Below are 22116 nucleotides of genomic sequence, written 5' to 3' on the forward strand. Positions count from 1 at the left end.
ACATACACACAGAGCAGCAGCTTTATTTATTACATCTTTATTTTTATATAAATTACAAAAGAGTCACATCTTTCAGTGGTGGAAAAACATCGCAGAGCCGACACAACCAGTGTCAGCCACAGCTCTGAGCTCGGATCCTGTTTAAAAGGATTGTACGACGTTGACTGGAATTAAGAGTAATATGGGTAAAACCAGAGTGAGTTGGGGTATTCGCATGAGCATAAATATTAAGAATGTCTTACCCGTCACATCAGCACCACTTAACCAAAACAGAGCTCATATTTGAAGTTTGCCGCAGTTAAAACCATCTCAACCTACACAAAGACATCCTAAAGATTTTGTCCTATACACACACACACACACACACACACACAGGGCCAATGCTGGAATAAAAAAAAATATAATAAATGAAATATTTACAATTTACAGCGAGTGTAGAAATTTACAAGAAATTAGCAATTTAGTGTATGTAATGCCTGTCAAGTGAATAGCTGAACATGAGAAATGAAGAGGTTTGTATTTATCCGTGGACGGAGAAAATGAGCTTCAGTGCCATTGTCGGTATTCTGGTTGCTTGTTCTGATGGGATGAGACGAGTTTTGAACTTTTTTTTTTCTAAAACAGCAGCGAGTCCACAACAACCGGTTCGTGTTTGTGTCAGTTTACGTCTGTCTATGCAGAACCATGCTGAATTTCAAGTGTTCCTCACTTGCAGAGCGGCTTCTTGCACTCAAAAAGTAGCGGGTACACCTGCTCCACAGCCGTGGCCACGTTCTGTACGTTTGGTCCTGGTGGGGGCCCAGGGCACGGTGAGAAAGAGCAACAAATCAGTACCACAGATGTGGATTAGGAGTCAATCCCATGCAAGAATTCCTCAAGGGATCATGATTATGTACACAATGTGACCTAAATACTTAATTTCTGAGCTTGTTCCCCACTGAGGTGTGTCATTAAGTGTTTGTGTGTGTGTGTAAGGTACCTGTCACTGTGAGGCTGCCCGTGGAGAACACCTGGATAGTGGCCTTGATGGTTTTGATCCTGTAGGTGGCCGCGGGGTGGAGCTCCGGCTCGTAACTGACACGCAACATTTTTAATTACACCACTCACAAAAACTTAGGGATATTGGGCTTTGGAGTGAAATTTCAGGATGAACCTAAAATTCACTATAACCTCTGCTAGTGAACATAATTTGACGTTCGGACTTTTCAATGCACATCCTGCTGTTCTGTAACAAGGAGCTGAACGTCATAAATCACTTCTATGCCTCGCTGAATCGTCCAGTCTCTTGGTATCTCTGTAACAACCTGTTGATGACCCTCTAAGATCAAACTTCCCTTTGGAAGATCCTGTTTGAAGTCCTGCAATTATGAGGTACTGTTGATCAATTGTTAAGTGTTGTTTTGATCACATGATGCCAAAATGTGACCAGCATGATAAAGAGGTCTGTTTAAATACCAATTCTAATTGAACCAGGACATTTATCAGTCCATTGAGCATTTATTCGATATGCAGGATATAGGGTTTGGGAACATGTCATCACACTGCAGTGCAACATGGACATATCGTCCATATTTAAAGCGACGGGTCTTTTGTCAACTACTCGCACGTGTCTTTTCAGTGTCTGTATTTCTGTTAATTTCAAATTTTGTCAGACCAATTTTAAGTATGGTAAAACATTGCTGTGTTATGGGTGCAGAACTTCACATGATCACATTTGTTTTATTTCCTTTAGTTGTGCCACACAGATGCTCATTACAAGGTCTAACATTTTATGTGATTGTTGAAATATGATGTTATATACAGTACATTAGTAATTATATTAATATGTGTGCTTGTTTACATAGCTTTTAAAACAGACTGTTAAAAAGCAAACAAGCATGCTACTCGCTTTTGCTCCACGTACCTGAGTCCGAATGATGGTGTTGGGATTGCCAGCTTCATCATGTAAAGGCCATGCACCCACCCGTAGGTAAACTGCATGTAAAAGGCTAATGACTTGTAATATTTGAACTGCCCGAAAGTGGAGGGACTAAGCACTCACACCACATATGAGATAAGTGACAATATCGGCCATACACAAAGGTGGTAGATCGAGATCACTGCTCCACCATGTATTTGGAATGTCATACGGATGCAAACCTTTGTTTATGTTTTCAGGTACCGGTCTGTGGCTTAGCAGTCTAATTTTTCTCGCTGAATTCCCTTCCTGTTCTCACATTTTAAAATGTCTTTTACAATGCTATAAGAATGCAGAAAAATCATACACTAGTGGAAGGTAAGTTTTTCTATCAGTGTGCTGAGTTGTCTAACATTGAAGACAGTGTACTCATATATTGCCCTTAATCTGAAGATTCAGAATATTGAATAAACGCTCAAATTACTTTTCATAACAAATTTCACAATTTTGTGTGATTGTTTGTGTGAAAGAGACTAACGCAAATTCCTGCGCAGCTCTTGCCACTAGAGGTCCCACTTGGTCTATATATTAAAAGGTTTGGTGGAGGGAACCATTGAAAGATTCATACACTATGTTTAAGAGATGAAAAGCATGGTCATGTGATTCAAACCCACCTGGCAATGGGCCGGTTCTTCTTGGTGAAGTCCACCAGGTGGATGGCAAAGGGCATGGAGCACACAGCCAGCACGTTCACCACCTTGAAGGCCGAGAACCTCACCTGGATACAACAAAGGACACACACTGAGGCAGATTTCAATATAAAATATACAGTGATCCTCCCCACAATATCGCTGTTCACCCATCGCAGTCCTGTTATTTCGCAGATTTTTCTGTTAAACGTCTTGTTCGTTTGTGTGTGGAAATGTTTGCAATGCATTAAAAATGTGTTTAAATGAAGTTCAATTACCGTAATTAGTTACAGCCACCTCATGACAGTTATTTTTCCCCTTTCTAAAGGGAATAACGGTATTTAATTTAGGAGAGGCATTTACTCATTAAAGTGGATGGTGATATTTTCATATGAACACTGATACAGAGTTAAGTAAGTGGTAAAGGTGATCGTTCCCACCTTGAAGCCGATTTTCTGCAGACAGCGTGCCAACCTGCGAGCACCCTGCCTCGCTTCGTCCTCGCTGAAAGACAAAATATAGCAGGAAGGGATTACGCTGTGTCCTTCTAATACACAGTAGTATCATACACTAATGAATAAATTCGCATATGACAATTGTGGTTGTGGTTTGCAGTAGAGTACAACTGCACTACATCATACTGAGAGGTGTTACAAACACTGCCTTTTGTATAGCTCAAATAAGGGAGACATTATAAATAAAAACAACACAGTATTATAAACGTATAATTGAGTGCCTTGAAAAGGGCTATAAGTGGTATGCATTATTTTTATTATAACTTGTATTAGCATGCTCAAAGGAAGCTTATTTTTAAACCCATTCTTTGGAAGGAGAGTTCATTGCTGATCAGCAAAATACTTATCATAAAATCTATTTTTTAATGCAATTCTGAGCACCCTCTGCTTTAAAATGAAGAGGATGTGACCAATCGTTTCTACCTTGTAGCTCCGGTGCAGATAATTTTTCCTGAGGACCAGATGGAAGCAGTTATCTTGGGCTTACGAAGCTTCATGAGGACTTTCTGAAACACAAAAAGGTTGTTTTTTTCCCCCCGCTATTGCATAACACTATATGAAATAGTTTTACGATACACTTGTTAATGCAGTCTATCACTAACCTATGCAGTAGTAAAGGTAGCCTCGCATTGAGCCTTGGGAAACGCCGCTAGTTTGCTACTGTAATGCCAGGCAATCTTTACATTAATGTAAAGCAGAGCTGAGCAAAGTAGAGTTGTCCCAACTGGAAGGGGATAATGAGTTAACGGTTGGTGGTTAAAATCTTAGCACACTTTAAAAATATAGAAAGGCCCCTTTTACTTTTGTTTACCATCCATCCATCTATTTTCGGTACTGCTTGACACACTCTGGTCGCAGGCGTGCTGGAGCCTATCCCAGCTGGCTCTGGGCGGGAGCCAGGGTACACCCTGAACTGGTCGCCAGCCAATCGCAGGGCACTTATAAACAAACAAGCATTCGCACTCACATTCACACCTTGGGGTAATTTAGAGTCGTCCATTAACCTACCATGCATGTTTTTGGAATGTGGGAGGAAACCGGAGCACCCGGAGGAAACCCACGGCACGGGGAGAACAGGCAAACTCCACACAGGCGAGGCCAGAGTTGAACCCGCGTCCTCAGAACTGTGAGGCAGACGTGATAACCAGTCGCCCACTGTTCCACCTACTTTTGTTTACCATTTTTTCTAATTATAACAACACCAGTATGGGCTTTTTAAAACAATATAATTGAATGTTTTATATACTGTAAGTACATTCAATTAATAGGGAACAAATGAGGTTAGCATGTTAGTGTGGCCTTTGTGTGACAACATTTCCAGTTTCTCACTTGGCCCTTTTTGGAAAATTGCTAATGTAAATTATGTGGACTGAGTAGCGAGTTTAGTGGAATGCCACCAGAATTCTACTGTAATGGCTTGTAATTGAGACATTTCTGTAAAGTGTAATGTAAAAATCTGTGGACCTAATATAGAGCTTTCTTAAACACCACTAGTATATAATTACAGGGGTCCTCAGTTTTGTTCCGACATCATGACAAACATTTCAAGGCCATAACTGTCTGTAAAACAATCAAATGAAAAACAATGACTATTTGAATGGGGACAAAATCTATGTCACGTGACCATGTATTCATGCTGATGTAACCTAAAAATGTTGCATGTCAGCACTGTCGTATTAGCATTTTAATCACAAACATCCTTACCCCCACCTCCGGCTTGTAGATGACGTTGGTTCCCTCCAGGGCGATGGTGCGCAGGTTGAGGTGGCACCTGGTCCTGAATGTCGCCACCACATTGGTGACAATGATATCCAGGGTGTCATCGTTGCTTGAATCCATGGAGGAAGTGTGTGTGTGTGTGTGTGTGTGTGTATATGTGTGTTGCACAGAGAGGACCACACTGGGATCGATCCTCACTCGTCCACCATCATCATGATGTTAAGCGCCTGTTGTGCAGATTCAAGGCTGGAGATAAAACAAGGGTATTCTTTAGCGTGTATTTTTCCACCATTAATGTGACATATAATCTGAAACTAACAAAAAAATTATATTTTCGGGAGTGGAAGTAAAATTAGGGCGGCACGGTGGACGACTGGTTAGAGCGTCAGCCTCACAGTTCTGAGGAGCGGGGTTCAATCCCCGGTCCCGCCTGTGTGGAGTTTGCATGTTCTCCCCGTGCCTGCGTGGGTTTTCTCCCACATCCCAAAAACATGCATTAATTGGGGACTCTAAATTGCCCGTAGGTGTTAATGTGAGCGCGAATGTTGTTTGTTTGTATGTGCCCTGCAATTGGCTGGCAACCAGTTCAGGGTGTACCCCGCCTCCTGCCCGATGATAGCTGGGATAGGCTCCAGCACGCCCGCGACCCGTGAGGAGAAGCGGCTCAGAAAATGGATGGATGGATGGAAGTAAAATTAAACAACCGAGAAGATTGTTGTTCGTAAATATTGAATATTTAAGATTGTCAGCCCGACCCACTTCCGACCTTAATATCGGGAAAAATTCAATCTTAACAAACCCCAGATCACAGGATAATCTTAAAGACAAAATAGTCTGGTGTGTGTCAGGAAGGGGGGCAAAAACAGCCCATTTATGTTTGGGGTGTGTACCAGGCCTACCAATCTACTAACACACCCAATGCCCGTCCATCTACCTTGCAACTAATCTACACTGCGTTTAAAATTATGATGCAAATTATATTCTTCTTATTACAGTCAGTATACTTTTCAAGGCATCAACTGTTTGACTATAACTCAAATACTTTTGAACAAAGCTTCCAATGATTAACAGTATTTTTGAGGGGGGATACATTTTGACATAGACCCCCTTATTTAAAAAGTGCTTCACAATTCTTACATCCATTAAAACTTGTTAGTTTTTGGAGAGTTTCTGCTTGAATTTCTTTGAGAAGGTGCATTGTCATGTTTGCGAAAGTTATTTTGGAACATTTCTTGCGTGTACCAGGCCTTACCTCCCAATTTACCTAATTAGTTACAATCTACCAACTTACCTTGACATGTAGATGATTATATTTTATCGTATTTAAATTTCTCCGGATGCGAAGCCACTTCCTAGCCCGGCAGCGCCACATGCATGAGTCGCCCCTTTGCTCCAAACCTCAACGTAAAGTGAATTAAAGTTGGCGAGCGTGCACATTACAGGTCCATTTTCGAAAAAAGCGTTTCGTCTCCTCAGCACCCAAACACAAAGACTGTGTTACACTTCAATGTTTGGCTTTGTGGGAATTCTCATGGGCTGCTATCGCGACCCTCCCCTTCGAATAATCACGACAGAGACTTTGATAAATAAACGTAATAGTTGAGTTGGGACAAAATCGTGCATTACGCGCAAGTTTACGTCAAAGATCAGCTTGGTGTTTTGGCTAGCTTGGAAGCTATGCTAGGCTAGGCTAGGCTTGTGTGATACTATCTTATCGTTGCCTGTTGTGTATTCATTCACCGCGACTTAACAATTCTGATACCAATTACCGTAGCGTTGTGACAAAAAAATACTACAGAAACGAACGAATGAAACCACAGGAGCGATGACTATCTAGCAACAAAGAAGGACAGTATGAATGAAAAGTTATTAGCATCTCGAGCTAACAGTCTAGCCGCCTTCAGAATGGTGTCACTGAGGATTTTCCACTCCGTGATTAATGGATATATTTACGTGAAATATTGCCTTGGAATTGTTTTGGATATACCTCATCCGCTTTCAATGCGGGAGACGCCGACATGTAGGAGCCCGTCAACCGGGTTGTTTATTCCCTCCGCAGGTTAGGGGGAAAAAAATAAAATACAAATGACTGCGCCACCGAGCAAAACTCTTTCCGTGTTTAGTTTGCAAAATAAAAGCTAGCAAAGGAGCTTCTGGTTTCAACCTCAGAATAAAAGCACAAAACATTCTCGATTTAAAGATTACTTAAACAAGTAATTTACATATGACGTCAAACAATAACGAAATACATTACAGTACACGAGAGCAATAAGAAATATAATAATAGCTTGCTCAATAAATAAAAAATAAATTTGCATGTCATTTACATTAAAAAAGAACGTTTTGGAACAGGTTTGGTGCTTCAGCTTTGCAATAATAATTATTAAAAAAATACTTAAAGAAGTAATTAACGTCAAACAATAATGTAACATGACACCAGACCCGTAACAAATACAGTAATAGGAAAGGATAGAAAATACATTTATCAGTACATTGAGAAATATTAAACAAATCTATGTTTTTATTTACTGCGATTGGTTGGTGACCAGTTCAGGGTCCCGGAGAAAACCCACACACGCCCGCGACCCTAGTGGGGTGAAGCGTTAATACACACACACACACACACACACACACACACAATGCAGTATGTATCTGATCCAAGTCCAATGAAATGTGTAAAATATATCAATTTTACAAAGTAGTACAATGGTTGTTGTTGTCTCTTAATAAAAAAGTGCAAGTGAGTTATTGTGTTTACAATGGTTTCTCGAATGAATGTCCACATCCATCCAGCCAAGCCAATATTACACTTAACCCGGCTGGTGTTGACGCCATTGGCAGAAAACAATGTGCTGTGTTCCGTTCCGTGTTTACGCTGCGCTTGACGTTTAAAACGCGGCGATTTAGCGACATATAAGAGGGGGGAAAGGAGAGGAACATCTGCTCTGAAACAGGTTCTGGAGAGGCTAACATAAAGAGGAGAGTTGGGATACTGTTTACAAGCCAGTGGGAATGTTTGTGTTATCAATGAGAGAATTGGGCCTCATGAATGAGTGTAGTGAAGAGAAATCTATCTTTATAATTCGCATTCAGGCTGCACAAGCGTGTTGTTGAGATGACCCAAGAAGGTTATTATGAAGGTTTACAGGGGCGACAATGCTAATTTTTTTCATTCGATCATACCACGTAGAAAGTGAACACGCAGATGTGAGCACTTACAAAGCAATGCATGCAGATATGTGTGAGAATAAACAAAAAGTCCATCAATTGGACATTGTCTCATTGATATGGTGTCTTTATATCGCAGATTTTCACCAATTGCAAGTGGGTCTGGAACGTATCCTTGGAAATGGGGATTCCCTGTACACTGTTTCCCTAATGAATATGCATGTGTACATTGCTGCCATATTAAAAGAGTATGTGTGTGTGAGAGAGAGAGAGCGAGACAAAGACGGACGGCGTGTGAGTCAATCCAGCAGCGTGCCGGTGCAGCTCTGGGATCTGCCAGTGTAAACAGAGACGTGGGAACGACCGAGCCTGTTTACATCATCTCCATTCTTAGTGGGACCACGAGGCCATGGTGCGCACGCACACACACAAAGTTTTCAAATTACTGAAAGATTATCTCCCGCCATCCCTCCTGCTGCAGTACATACCTAACTCCTTACAGGTACTTATCCAGCTCGTTGCTTACCTTCCAACCTACCGACCAACCGACTTACTACCCTCCTAACCTAGCGACTTACCTACCGATCTACCTACCTACGTATCACCTTTATGCCCCTCCTAACCTTCCTTCCTACCTACCACCTTTACTACCCTCTTATCTCCCTACCTAGTTATCAACCAACCTACTGACACCACCCTACCTATTGAACAACCTGCCTTCCTTTTGACTCACTGATCAACCTGCCAACACACCTAACAATCAACAGACCTACACTTACACAAAATATTGACACTTTGTGCTCAGTTTAGTCATTCTCACTAAGGGGTATACTCACATTTGTTGCCAGCAGTTGAGACATTACCTGTAATGGCTGTTTGTTGAGTTATATTTTGGGGAGATAATATAGTGCACACTGATGAATTGAAATTGTAGCAAAATTTCATTTTATGTCAGTGTCTTGCCCCATGAAAAGATATGATAAAATATTTACAAAAATGCACGGTGAAGTTTACGAGCAATGCTTGGCCAATCCAAATAATAAAAAAAGATACAGCAACAACAAAAAACAATATAAAATTATGTCCCTTTTCCCCTTCGAGGAGTTGAAGTGAGTGGGACAAATAGTGCTAACATCATGGCGGCAGATTTACTGCGCTAACATTAACACACCTGCACAAACGTAAAGGAGTGTGTAGCCATGTTTAGACTAGCTTTGCAAACGATAACACTGACACATGAGCAATCTCTGGCTTCACTCCAAAGCGCACAAAATAACGATTAAATAGTAATCACAGCCGAGGACGTAATCCATCACGAGCGGACATTTGCTCGCGTTGTCATTTGTGCGCAGCTTGGCGGTGATATTTTTAGGATTTTTCTTATTAGTTAGTTGCGTGAGGTATTCCAAGCCCACCTGCTCAACATTTGTCACAGGAATGATGTTGATTTTCATGAAATCTCCGCCATCATTTAGTTAAAAGTTAAGTCATCTGCCACCACGCCCTTGAAACATCATCACGTAATTTATCTCCGACAGTTTTATTTCTGACCTCAATGGACATGGTTTTGATTTGTGTCGATAAGAGTATTACAGCACTTTTATCTTTTAATTCAACAGGAATATCACACAACAAAGTAGAACTCCCTGATGAATAGGCTTGTCTCTAAGGGATTTTGTATTTAATACACACAAAAATACATTTTAAGGGCACGTTATTTTTACTTGTTTGATTCAACTAACTAAATTTGTGGGGATTCACTTGTACACTTGAACTAGGATTTTTCACAAAAAATGTTTTCTTTGTAAAACAAAATAGAAATAAAAACAAAAATAATCATAGAAATAAATCATACAATAAATACAAAAATTAAACAAATAATCTAAAACACCAGCATGTGTTGATTTTTTTAATTAGTAGAAAAAAATAAACAAACATAAAATACATAAGATACGTTAAGATTTCATTTATTTAGTGCCAAGAAAATAATAAGCTCTAGCCTCCAACTCCCACTGCAATAAGAAAAAAAAAGACATTTTAATCATGTGCATTATTTATTATTGATCTTTTTCTTCTTGATCCAACCTTGATTCAAATTCCGATGGCTCAATTCAACTCAGATTTTATTCCAATTTCCCCAAGTGTGCACTTGAGACAACAGTTTTTACAATAATATAGTATAATTTCATACAAAAATGTATTGGTATTTAGATATTTTTATATTCTTTCTTTAGTTTAAAAAATAACATTATTTGGATTAAATATTTAGTCACCAATGGTGTAGTGGTACACTCGCCTGACTTTGGTGCAGGCAGCGTGGGCTCAGTTCCCACTCGGTGACGGTGTGAATGTGAGTGTGAATGGTTGTCCGTGTCTATATGTGCCCTGCGACTGACTGGCGACCAGTTCAGGGTGTTGTCTGCCTTTCTCCCGAAGTCAGCTGGGATAGGTTCCAGTGCCCCTAACCAGGATAAGCGGTGTTGAAAATGGATGGAGGAATGGATTACATATTTTTTGTAAAATAAAATTACATTTGTATTGTGTCAAGAAAATAAGACTGGCCCTCACTGCAATACATAAAAAACAAAGTCGTTATTTATTATTAGGTTAAGCCATCATTAATAATATTTTTATTATTTCTTAAATTATAACTACATTAAAAACATGAATAAATAAAACAATTATTATATGCAAATTAAACAAATGAAATACAGTAATGAATAAATACATAATATTAAACAAGTTACAAATTATAACAATTACAAATTATAACTCAATTTAATTAAAAGTACATTAGAGAAAGAGAGAGAGAGAGAGAGAGAGAGAGAGAGAGAGAGTGGAGGGGTAGAAGGGAGGGAGGGAGAGAGAGAGTGGTGCAGAGGTGAACCTTCCCATGAGTGGCCAGTCTACAGAAATTACCCCAAAAACACAGCCACGACTCATTCAGGAGGTCACAAAGGAACCCAGGACAACATCTAAAGAACTTCAGGGCTCCCCTGCCTCAGTTAAGGTCAGTGTTCATGACTCAACAATAAGAAACAGACTGACCAAAAATGGCATCTTTGGCAGAGTCCCAAGGAGAAAAACACTGCTGACCAAAAAGAACAAAGACTTGTCTTGGTTTTGCAAAAAAAAAAAAAAAAAAAACGTGAGGTGAAACAAGATGAAAGTTGAACTTTTCAGAAGGTATGGGTCTCGTTACATCTGCCGTAAACGTAACACGAAAAAGAACATCATACCAACAGTTAAACATGGTGGTGGTAGTATGATAGTCTGGGGCTGCTATGCTTCTTCAGCCCCTGGACGATTTGTTCTTTACAACAAAGTCCTGAAGGACAATGTTCCACCAGCAGGACAAGGATCCAAAACACACTAGCAGGTCAACTTCTGGCTTAAAAAAAACCAACAATAAAATAAAATAAAGGTTTTGGCCTCATCAAAGACTCATTGCTAGTTATAGAAAACACTTGATTTCAGTTGTTGCTGCTCAACAAGTTATTAGGTTTAGGGGGCCATTACTTTCTCGCACCGGGCCAGGTAGTTCTGAGTAGTTTTTTTCCCTTAATAAATAAAATCACTATTTAAAAACTGCATGTTATGCTGACTTGGGTTATCTTCATCTGATACTTAAATCTGTTTGATGATCTTAAGCATTAAAGTGGGGGAACTATGCAAAAATATAATAATTTAAGAAGGGGGCCAATATTTTTTCACTCCACTGTAGGTCAGTCAAGAAGGAACTTCTTACCTAAACTGTTCCTACAAATCTGGAAGCATGGAAATGTACAAAACTGTATCTTAGAATTGAGATTCCCAAATGTCAATTGTGTGTGTGTGTGTGTAGGTGAGCGTGCGCGTGTGTGTACTTTGAGGAAATGTCTGAATCGGAGGTGCAAGGGGTGTGGGAAGTGATGAAATGGAAGGAAGGATGTTTTGGGGTGTGTGTGTTTGGGGGCGGGTTGGGGTGTGGGTGCAGAATGATGGTCCGAAGGGTGTGTATGTGTGTGCGTGCCTGCGTATATGTGTTTGTGTGGGCGCATGTGTGCATGGCTGCGTGTGCATGCGTGTGCTCCTGTGTGTATGTGTCTATGTGCTTGAGTGTGTGCGTGCGTGTCTGTGTGTATGCGTGCATCAATCCATATCAATTTGCTTTTGATCATACTAGTGTGTGTGCGTGTCTGTGTGTGTATCTGTGCATATGTGTGTGTCTGATAAAACCAAAATGCGCAAATCTCCCATGCAAACAAAACACACGCACGCACACACACACACTGATATTTAAATTAATGGTCTCCTCGGGGAGTCATCCAAAGGCCACGGGCGTTTGGGAGAAAAGATTCTTGGAAAAAGGCTTCATCATCAAAACATTTGCTCATTGGTAACCACATTTTAGCAAGGCGTGGGCGTCAGTGGTCCGGTTGGGGGGGGGCACATTGATTATTACGCTAACAAAATACACCACCATGTCAAACTCGCGGCATTCGCTCAGCCTAAAAACAAAAGATTCAATGAGAACGAGAAGAAGAAGAAGCGAGTAGGTGAACAGGAATCAGAGAACAATTAAGTTCTCATGCTTGTTCTTTTGTCTGAATCCAATGCAGGAAGTCATTAAACAGTGAGCCAATAAAAGTGTGTCAGCAGATACATCGTGTCCCAGGCCTCCATGTAGATACGAAGCACTGGCCTCCCGTTCTCATCACACTGCAATTTACGGGCCCACAAATTTCTTCCTATTGAGTTGTGGGCTTTCAACAGCGCTGTTTCCTCTTTTATTATGAAAAGAAAAAAGCCATCCTGGGTAAGACAATGTCATCTTGAGTGTGGGAACTTTAACAAGACAATTGGGTCTAAAGCATATTAGTTTGGTCATCATGATTTAATGCTGCAATCCAATTAATTGTGGTGCTCCTTCTACTGTGCCTGCATTGGCCACCAGGTGGCAGTATATTAGAGTCACACCGAGACAAACGAAGAATACTACTACTACTACTGCTATAAGTGACTCAGTAAGATGCTGTAATGTTAGTCATTTTTCATAGAGGATAAATAATATGTGGCTGTGATTATTGTTGTATTATCTGTCTATATGTGTTGCTTCACCATTTGTGTTCAAATATCCGTTGCTTCTAAAATAGCAAGTATCGATGCTAACCATTGGCATGTTAATGGTGTTCTGTGTTGTTTGTTAAAATTAAGCTGAGGGGACTTTCCTAAGGCTTTTTGGGAGACTATTCTATGAACTGATGAGAGAAAAGTTCAACTTTTTGAAACTTGTTGCATGTGACGTAAATGTAACACAGCATTTCAGAAAAAGAATATACCAACAGTCAAACGCGGTGGTGATAGTGTGATGGTCTGGGGCTGCTTTTTTCCTTCAGCACCTGGACAACTTGCTGTGATTGATGGAATTCTGCTCTGAAAACCTCAAGGAGAATGTTCGGCCATCAGTTCATTACCTCAAGCTGAAGCGCACTTGCGTTCTGCAGCAGGACAACGATCCAAAACACACCAGCAAGTAAACTTCTGAATGGCTTTAAAAAAAATTGAAATGAAATGAAGGCTTTAGAGTGGCCTTGTTAAAGTCCTGACTTGTATCCGATTGAAATGCTGTGGCATGACCTTAAAAAGGCCATTCATGCTCAAAGACAACCCAATGCTGCTGAATTAAAACAATTCTGCAAGGAAGAATGGTCTAAAATATCTCCACAGAGATGTGAAAATAATAATTTCACTTGATTTCAGTTGTTGCTGCTGAGGATGGGCCAACCATTTATTAGGTTTAGGGGACAATTACTTTTTTACATAGAGCCAGGTATCTCTGACTTTTTCCCCCCCCCTTAATATAAAATCACAATTTAAAAACTGCATTTTATGTTTACTTGGATTATCTTTGTCTCCTATTTACATTTGTTTGATGATCTTAAACATTACAGTGTGGAATCTATGCAAAAATATAAGAATTTGAGAAGGTGGCCAAAACAGCACTGTATGTCATATCATATTTGTATAAATGAATGACATACATGTATTTAACTTTTGTCCAAAGCAACCAGCCATAAAGAAAACAAAATGTTAGCAAGTTCGGCTCCAAACAATGTCATCAAACCATAGTCATGCTCGTTAGCGTAGCATACCCAGGAACTCCACTGTCCTGTTTTTTTTTATTAATACAATTGCAAAAGATGAAACATAGCAAATGTAATGTATTTATATAACCTCATTTGTATTTTTAAATCTAATTGAATATTAATAGAATGTCTCCTATTGAAAATATACTCCTCTTATTGAGTGATTTAAAACAAGAGCACTGGCCTATTTGCCTTTTCGATGAAATGTTTCCCACTTTTGTCAGGGATCACTTCATGTTCATGCTCTTATTTCAACATTCCGAGTCGTGTTCCAGAGATTACATTAATGCTTTATTCTCAAGTGCGAATATGTGAGCACATATCTGTCATGAATCCACCCCCCCGCGCCCCCTCCATTACAAGACTCCACAAAGGAAGTACTTGTGATGATGTATGGTGTTTTTCTTTGTACTGGAACTTGTTTTTCCGCCTCCTTAGAAACAGATTCAAACATAGTATGTATGTACGGCAGGGGTGGGTCGTGTATTTCGTAGCTGTGCCTTCATCGGGATTTTACCCGACTTAATCTTCCTTTGTCACATTGGAATTATAGAGACAATCAATACTATGCAAAACAGAAAAAACTGTAATAGCACGCAACTGTGCCACTTACATATCAATACTTATCTAATAACATGACAAAAACTGAAATACATCATACTCACCAAAGATACAGATTTTTTTTAAATGTACTGTATTTAATGTGTGTAGATCACCACAGATATGTTTTGCTAGTCGAAGTTGGCGCTAAAAACCTTTCAGGACTAATTTGAAATCTGATTGACTGAAGGAAGAGTTCCATTGCTAACATAGTTTAAGTTAAATGGGCCAGCACTAATGATTGTGAAGGTCCTGGGCAGATTAGGTTGAAAATCTGAAAATCTGATGGGTCAAAAAAATCAAATACCTGTTAACACATGTATCTCAAATCATCTTTCCCCATTACATTGAATGAAAATGTCATTAATCCATTCCACCCCAAAAAATACTATTTTTATCTGCAGAAGATAAAGAATATGTGCCTGTGAGTATTCATTATCTCTCAACATGTTGCTGCACTGTTTGTGTTCAATTATCCGTTGCTTGAAACGTTGTAATACCGCCACGAAGATGCTATTTTCGTTTCCTATAATGTGTTAGCATTAAGCTAGCAGACTTTGTCTGACCTGTACCAGAATTTCTGCAAACAAAGATTATTTTTTTCTCCAGCAAAAGATTGATGGTAAGAGTTGTCACAAGTCTTCCCAGAAGAGTGGAAGATGCGAAGGAGGGGCCAACTCTATATTTTCTTCCATTTTCATTTCCTGGCCCAATAGTTTTATTCACGCAGTACACGTAAATAAGCAGATAGCGGTGGGATTGTGAAGGGGGGAGGCGAAGGAAGTTTAGCTCATCCAAACAAATGTGCACCCGCTTATTTTTACGACTGTCCCATCAGCCATTATCTGTCCTCTGAGTTATGTTGGAGAATAAATACAGAGCCACACCAAGCACACAGATGAATCTGCGAGTGTGTGTGTGTCCGTGTGTGCGTGGGTGCGCATGTGCGCGGTCACGTGCGTCCTTACCAGCCTTACAAATGCCGACAATGCAATGTAATCGCTCGATGGATCTCAGCCAGAGGAGATAACCTCAACAGTTTATTCCATTTCAGCTCTTGTGCCATTTTAGCACTAATGGATACAGAGCAGAGCTAACGCTTTTATCTTAGCGCTCAATAAAAAGTTAAATAAAAGACCAGCTGTCACTCCAGTGGCTTTAGTCCAGGTGAAAAATGCAACAGGCCTGAGCCACAAGTGGCGGTGCTACTACTTCAGCCAATCAGAAACCAGAAGAAAGTCACTTATGGGGGAAAAAAAAAAAAAGGCAGAAAACTCAATGGCGATTCGAGGAAAAGAAGAAGCATAAATGTGAGCGGGACTTGTCAAATGGTGCAGCAACACATTCTAAAGTGCAATTTAAAAAAAAAAAAAACACATTACAAACATTTTAGTTTTGGGGGGAGGTTGAAACGGATTAATGGCATTTCTGTTCATTTCAATGGGGAAAGAGGATTTGAGGTATAAGTTTTCCATCCATCCATTTTCTGAACCGCTTATCCTCACAAGAGTCGCGGGCGTGCTGGAACCTATCCCAGCTATCTCCGGGCGAGATGCGGTGTACACCTACGGGCAATTTAGATTCTTCAATTAACCTACCATGCATGTTTTTGGGATATGGGAGGAAACCGGAGAAAACCCACGCAGGCACGGAGAGAACATGCAAACCCCACACAGGCGAGGCCGGAATTTGAATCCCAGTCCTCAGAACTGTGAGGCTGATGTGCTAACCAGTCGCCCACCGTGCTGCCAGGTATAGGTTAACCACTCACTTTTCAAGTGAGCAAAAAGTATTGGAACAGACATTATTATATTAAATTAAAGTGAATAAAATGTACTATTTGGTAGCATAACCCTTATTTGCAATGACTGAATCAAGCTGCGACCCATTGACCTTACCAGACTGTTGCATTCTTCATTTGAAATGCTTTTCAGGGCCTTTACTGTACCCTCTTGCAGTCCTTGTTTGTTTCTGGGGGTTTCTCCCTTCAGTCTCCTCTTCAGGAGGTAAAATGCATGCTCTATTGGGTTAAGGTCCAGTGATTGACTTGGCCAGTCTAAGACCTTCCACTTTTCCCCCCTGATGAAGTCCTTTTTTGTGTGTGCAAGGTTTTTTGGGTCATTCTCTTGTTGCATGATGAAGCTTCTCCCGATTAGTTTGGATGCATTTTCCTGTAAATTGCCAGACAAAATGGTTTTGTAGACTTCGGAATTCTTTCTGCTGTTACCATCATGAGTTACATCATCAACAACGATTAGTGAGTCTGTTCCAGAAGCAGCCATGCAAGCCCAAGCCATGACATTACCTCCACCTTGCTTCACAGATGAGCTTGTGTGTTTTGGATCATAAGCAGATCCTTTCTTTCTCCATACTTTGGCCTTTTCATCACTTTGGTAGAGGTTAATCTTGGTCTCATTTGTTCATAAAACTTTGCTCCAAAACTTTTGTGGCTCATCTCTGTACTTCTTTACAAAAACCAATCTGGCCTTCCGATTCTTTTTGCTGATGAGTGGTTTGCATCTTGTGGTATGGCCTGTAATGTTCTTCTCTCCAAGTCTTCTTCGAACAGTGGATTGTGATACCTTCACGCCTACCCTGTGGAGGTTGGCAGTGATGTCACTGACTGTTGTCTTTGGGTGTTTCTTCACAAGCTCTCACAATGTTTCTGTCATCAACTGTTGTTGATACCCTTGCCCTACCTGTTCGATGTCTGTTGCTCAGTACGCCAGTAGTTTCTTTTTCAGGACATTCCAAATTGTTGTATTGGCTATGCGCAGTGTTTGTGCAATAGCTCTGATCAATATTCCCTCTTCTCTCATCTTCAAAATGGCTAGCTTATCTCCCATAGATGGCTCTCTGGTCTTCATTTTCGCTTAACAGCAAATGCAGTTTTCACAGGTGAAACCCAAAGCCAAAAATGAGCACTAGCTAATGTTGAAGCAATCCATCTAAAAGGCAACACCTGAGCAACTAGAAACACCCATCATTCACATGTTCCAATACTTTTACTCACTTGGAAAGTGGGTGGCTTCAAACAAAACGTACTCTGTCCTGAGTTGTTTAACACATCTAGATGTAAACATCATGAAATAAAAGCTGGAATTCTGAACTCTTGTCTCATAATCATCTTTTCATCTGAAACCCAAATGCCTTCAGTATACAACAAAAACAAAGGAAGTGACCTTGCCGCTCCAATACCTTCGGAGGGGACAATACTGTCTATAAAAGTCCCGCAGTGACTGCGTTCAGAATCATTCACTCTTTCCCTGCTCCCTCATTACTATATGGGGATTTTTAGTGGACTTTGTCGTGAACTTGGTGGAAAGGCCTCGAGAAAAAAAAATAATAATAAAATAAAAAATCAGCCCCCTTTGCCAGTTTCACCGAGATTTCACAAAATCGGATGTACATGTAGATCATACCAGGACGCACGTAAAAGTCTCAAGGACCTATGTCCGAAAATGAACAGAAAATCAGCCACTTTGGGTGTATTTCAGATTCCAACAGTTTTTTTTCTGTACTTTTAGGATAGGTTACATGATGGCAAAAGTTCGAGTGTGGGAAAGATGAAATCCCTTTACATTATTTCCAACAGATAAAGAAAAAAAAACAGTGAGGCCTAAAAGTCTTGCGTACTGACTTGAGCATAGGTCGGGGGGAAAAAGAGCGAAGATATGTTAGAGAAATTAATCTACGTTTGTGTGTCTGCGTTGATGCGTTATCATTCACGGCTTGTGTAAACACGCATCGTGGCGTGAACTTTCGATGTGCTGCAACCACCTGCGTTGGCGGCACGTCCAAGAGACGTGTGTGCGTGTGTATGTGTGTGAGTGTGTGTGCGCACGCGTCGCCCACGGGGTGGCCACATGTGTGTGAGTGCGAGGTCGAGCGGACAGACGTGACGTTCCGTTTGGAATGGCGGAGAAATGATCCGCACGGTTTATTATCTTTAATTAGCATCCGAGGTGGAAAAGATAGATAAGGAACGCCATTTAGCTGATGGATGTGATCTGTGTGCCCCCCACCCCCCCACCGAATAGACACAGTCTTGTAAAAAGAGCAGGAAGAAGGTGTCATCAGTTTTCCACTTGTTTTGGTCATTTATTACCTCCACCAAGCACAAAAGAGGTAAATTTTTATTACTGTTTTTATTATTAGGGCCCGAACAGCAACTGTGATCATTGTTATTATTATTATTATTATTATCATCAATTGTCAACAGACACATTTCTGACACATTAACAAAATTGCCATTAGTTAGCACATAATCGGCTGGCGTGGCCGCTTTTCAACGCCTCGTTTTCGCCCATGAGTGTGCGCATGTGACACAGAGAAAAACGGAAGAGCGAGGAGGGGGAATTATTATTTTTTTTTTTAAAGTCCGACTCGTCAGTGTGTGGACCGTGACTTTGCACTGGTTTGGTTTAGAGCGCCTCGTTGTCAAAGTGTGGAAAACCCCCACGACAACCCGGCAGGATATACAGTATTCCAGGCACCTGAGCCACATCGTTCTATATATTTGGAGATTTTTAAACATCCAAATTTGGCAGGGTTTTTAACAACACTATTTAGTGGTGTGTCAAATTAATTACCATAAAATGTAAAACCCAATGCAGTATTTAGCACGAATTGGTATGGTTAGCACACATGTGTTTGCAATTAGGCCACAAAGGCGAGATGCTTTTGCGTCTGTCCTCCACTACTAAGTGGACCGGAGCTTGGGTCGCACTCGCACGTACAAACAAACACGTGCACTCACTAATGAGCTAACACACACACACATACACACACTTGTCTGCTTCCTGCCTGTGGGACTCGGGCTTCAGAGGATTGTGCTGCTCCCTGGAGATTTGTGTGTGTGTGTGTGTGTGCAAGGGCGTCTTTTTATCACGAGTCACATCTCACCTCTTAGTCATCTCCTGTTGGTCTCCGGTAGCATTATGTCCGTGTCTCACGGGACTACGGAGCCACACTCTCGTGAAAACAGATTAGGCTGAGATGTCATGTGAGGGGTTAGGGTTAGGCAGATACCAGGTCTTAGCAAAGTATGACTCATGGCTGTATTAGCTCAAAGGGATGCTTCTACTAAATACTGAGCAAAGGGTCTGAAATCTTATGGCTATGTGATATTTCAGTTTTTCTTTTTAATAAATCTGCAAACATTTCAACAATTCGTTTTTTTCTGTCAATATGGGGTGCTGTGTGTACATTAATGAGGAAAAAAAATACTTAAATGATTTTCGCGAATGGCTGCAATATAACAAAGAGTGAAACATTTAAGGCTGTCTGAATACTTTCCGTACCCACTGTATATACAACACATAACAAAGACCTTTCTTTCTTTCTTTCGCACATGAAGATTCGCCGATGTGTCAAACCACAGCAGTGCAGCACCAACTACTGGTGAGGAGGACTTACTCAATGTAAGATTTTTTCATGCCTCAAGTGTCAGTTGTTGGTATCGACAGCCTCCAGGAGTACCCAATACCTTGAAATAATGCCGATATCGGTCCGATACCGATAACTGGTATTGGTACTCGGCCTTCCCTTGAAAAAAAACATATATGTTGCTCTATATATCGTGGATTTTTCACCTATCGTGGTAAGTCCGGAACATACTGCATTCCTGGTGATAAACGAGGGTTCACTGTACACTAATTCCACATTTATATCATGTTTATACATAAAGCTAAGACACTGTATACACCAGGCCATGCATTTCTGTGCGTATGTAACACTTACGTACACCTAAGTTAAATATTTGTGCAAGTTACCTCCCTGTGCATCAGACTCACTCCCTGCAGGAGAAGGGAGGAGGAGAAAAAGGAGGAGGAGGAGAGGGTGGGGGCCGTGGTGGTGGACAGCCTCCCAGGACAAGTCTCCATCGCGGGCCGATCGCCCCGCAGGACCTGCAAGGAGGAAGGGAGGGAGAGGGGTCATGTGGGCAACGTCTCTGCCCCAATCAACACATCATCGATATCAGCCGTTCAAGGTGTTGCTTTATCCAGTGATTGGCGGCAGGCTCATCTCACATGAGCCTGGAGTTTGTTCGGCCAGCGCAGAGGAAGGCGGAGAATGCTGCGTTCAGGGACTACTCCTACGGAATCTCTGATAGTGCACCGAAATGAGCAACACGTAACAGATAATGACCGTATGTCGGTATCAGTGCCCTGTTTGCGAACTCACCCACAAGATTATGATGGAGTGAGATCATAATTCTAAAGCTAAAAAAAAAAAAAAAGGCAAGTATGTTAAAATGGAGACCTGCAGGAGACACAATATTAGTTACATGATCATTTTTTTATCGACACTGTTTATTGTTGAATGAACAATGTTGTTCATTGTTATTATTTTAAGCTGGTATAGTGGAGTTGTACACAAGTGCACACAAACGCAATAAAAAAAAAACACATTGTTAAATTGTTAAAATTTATAATAATAATCATCATCATCTAAAAAGACTAATATAACAGTAATACAGATAAATAATAGGTTAATTAATGAAATACCTCCCAAAACCATTCAATTTGATACAAATCAAGATAAATATGATACTATGTAATATTTTCTTGTCAACTACTTACGTCCAATTTGTATTTTGTGTGTTAAATAAAAAAGTCAATACAACTGCATGTGCATTTGAGATTCCTTTTTTCCCTTATTTATTTTTGTCCTAAGCCAACACACTTGCAGTGTATAAACTTTCCGTGTGTTGTTTGCGTCTTAGCTGTAAAAGTTTGTTTGCGCTCAACTGTTTTGACTCTCTGTGTTGTGGCTGGACTTTAAAGCTCAGACCGAGAGGATGGCGGATGGAGATGGGATTGTGAAGTGGGTGGGGGTGCGGTTGAGGGTGCAGGTCGCACTGAAGGATTTAGTGGAGTGCAGACGGCTCACACGCATAAACAAACCCAAACGCTTCAATGGGAGATAGAAAAGTGAGCTGTGTCCCTCTGCTTTGTTTATAAACTCGAGACTCACTCACTGTGACGGAGACCAGGACTCTGGAACACGCTGCTGCTTTTGGGACCTACCGCCCTGTCCAGCGTGCGGGCACATACATACACCACCATGCCCATACGCAGTGTTTCCCAATACTGAGCCAATGCATCTCCAAAACTACTACTTTTCAGGAAATTCAAAAGTTACATCATCTTCCCAAAACTCTTTCTCAAAGGTCTTACAGACATAAGTGATGCAATAAATAAATCCTATGAGCGGAGTGAACAGTTTAACAGGCGGAAATGAATCTACTCGCACTTTTCTTTGTGGCTGACCAGTACCTCTGTGCAACGCAGAATTACAGCGATCCATTTTTAACAAAACAGGCTTCCTCAAATGCATCTAACTATTTTCACTTATTGTCTAAAAAAAAAAAAAACATCCAGACTTTCAATCTTGTG

The 22116-nt window shown here is 40.7% G+C and overlaps 1 protein-coding gene across 4 annotated transcripts; it reads right to left on the reverse strand.

The window, feature by feature from the left end:
* Window positions 1-21: 21 nt before the first annotated feature.
* On the reverse strand, window positions 22-20625 carry tbpl1 (TBP-like 1). 4 transcript variants are annotated; one of them, XM_061754895.1, is made up of 7 exons: window positions 20491-20625; window positions 4806-5066; window positions 3525-3607; window positions 3027-3090; window positions 2572-2675; window positions 980-1074; window positions 22-788 (listed from the first exon to the last, which is right to left on the reverse strand). In XM_061754895.1, the coding sequence occupies exons 2-7, from the start codon at window positions 4938-4940 to the stop codon at window positions 706-708; spliced, it is 564 nt and encodes a 187-aa protein (XP_061610879.1). In that variant the 5' UTR covers window positions 4941-5066; window positions 20491-20625; the 3' UTR covers window positions 22-705. The 4 variants fall into 4 exon arrangements, with proteins under 4 accessions (XP_061610879.1, XP_061610881.1, XP_061610878.1 ...); XM_061754897.1 differs by lacking the exon at window positions 20491-20625 and adding an exon at window positions 6808-6957 and having other exon boundaries at window positions 4812-5066; XM_061754894.1 differs by lacking the exon at window positions 20491-20625 and adding an exon at window positions 6808-6957.
* Window positions 20626-22116: the final 1491 nt, after the last annotated feature.

This window comes from Phyllopteryx taeniolatus, chromosome 18, assembly GCF_024500385.1.
Source record: "Phyllopteryx taeniolatus isolate TA_2022b chromosome 18, UOR_Ptae_1.2, whole genome shotgun sequence".
In the NCBI taxonomy this organism is placed as follows: domain Eukaryota; kingdom Metazoa; phylum Chordata; class Actinopteri; order Syngnathiformes; family Syngnathidae; genus Phyllopteryx; species Phyllopteryx taeniolatus.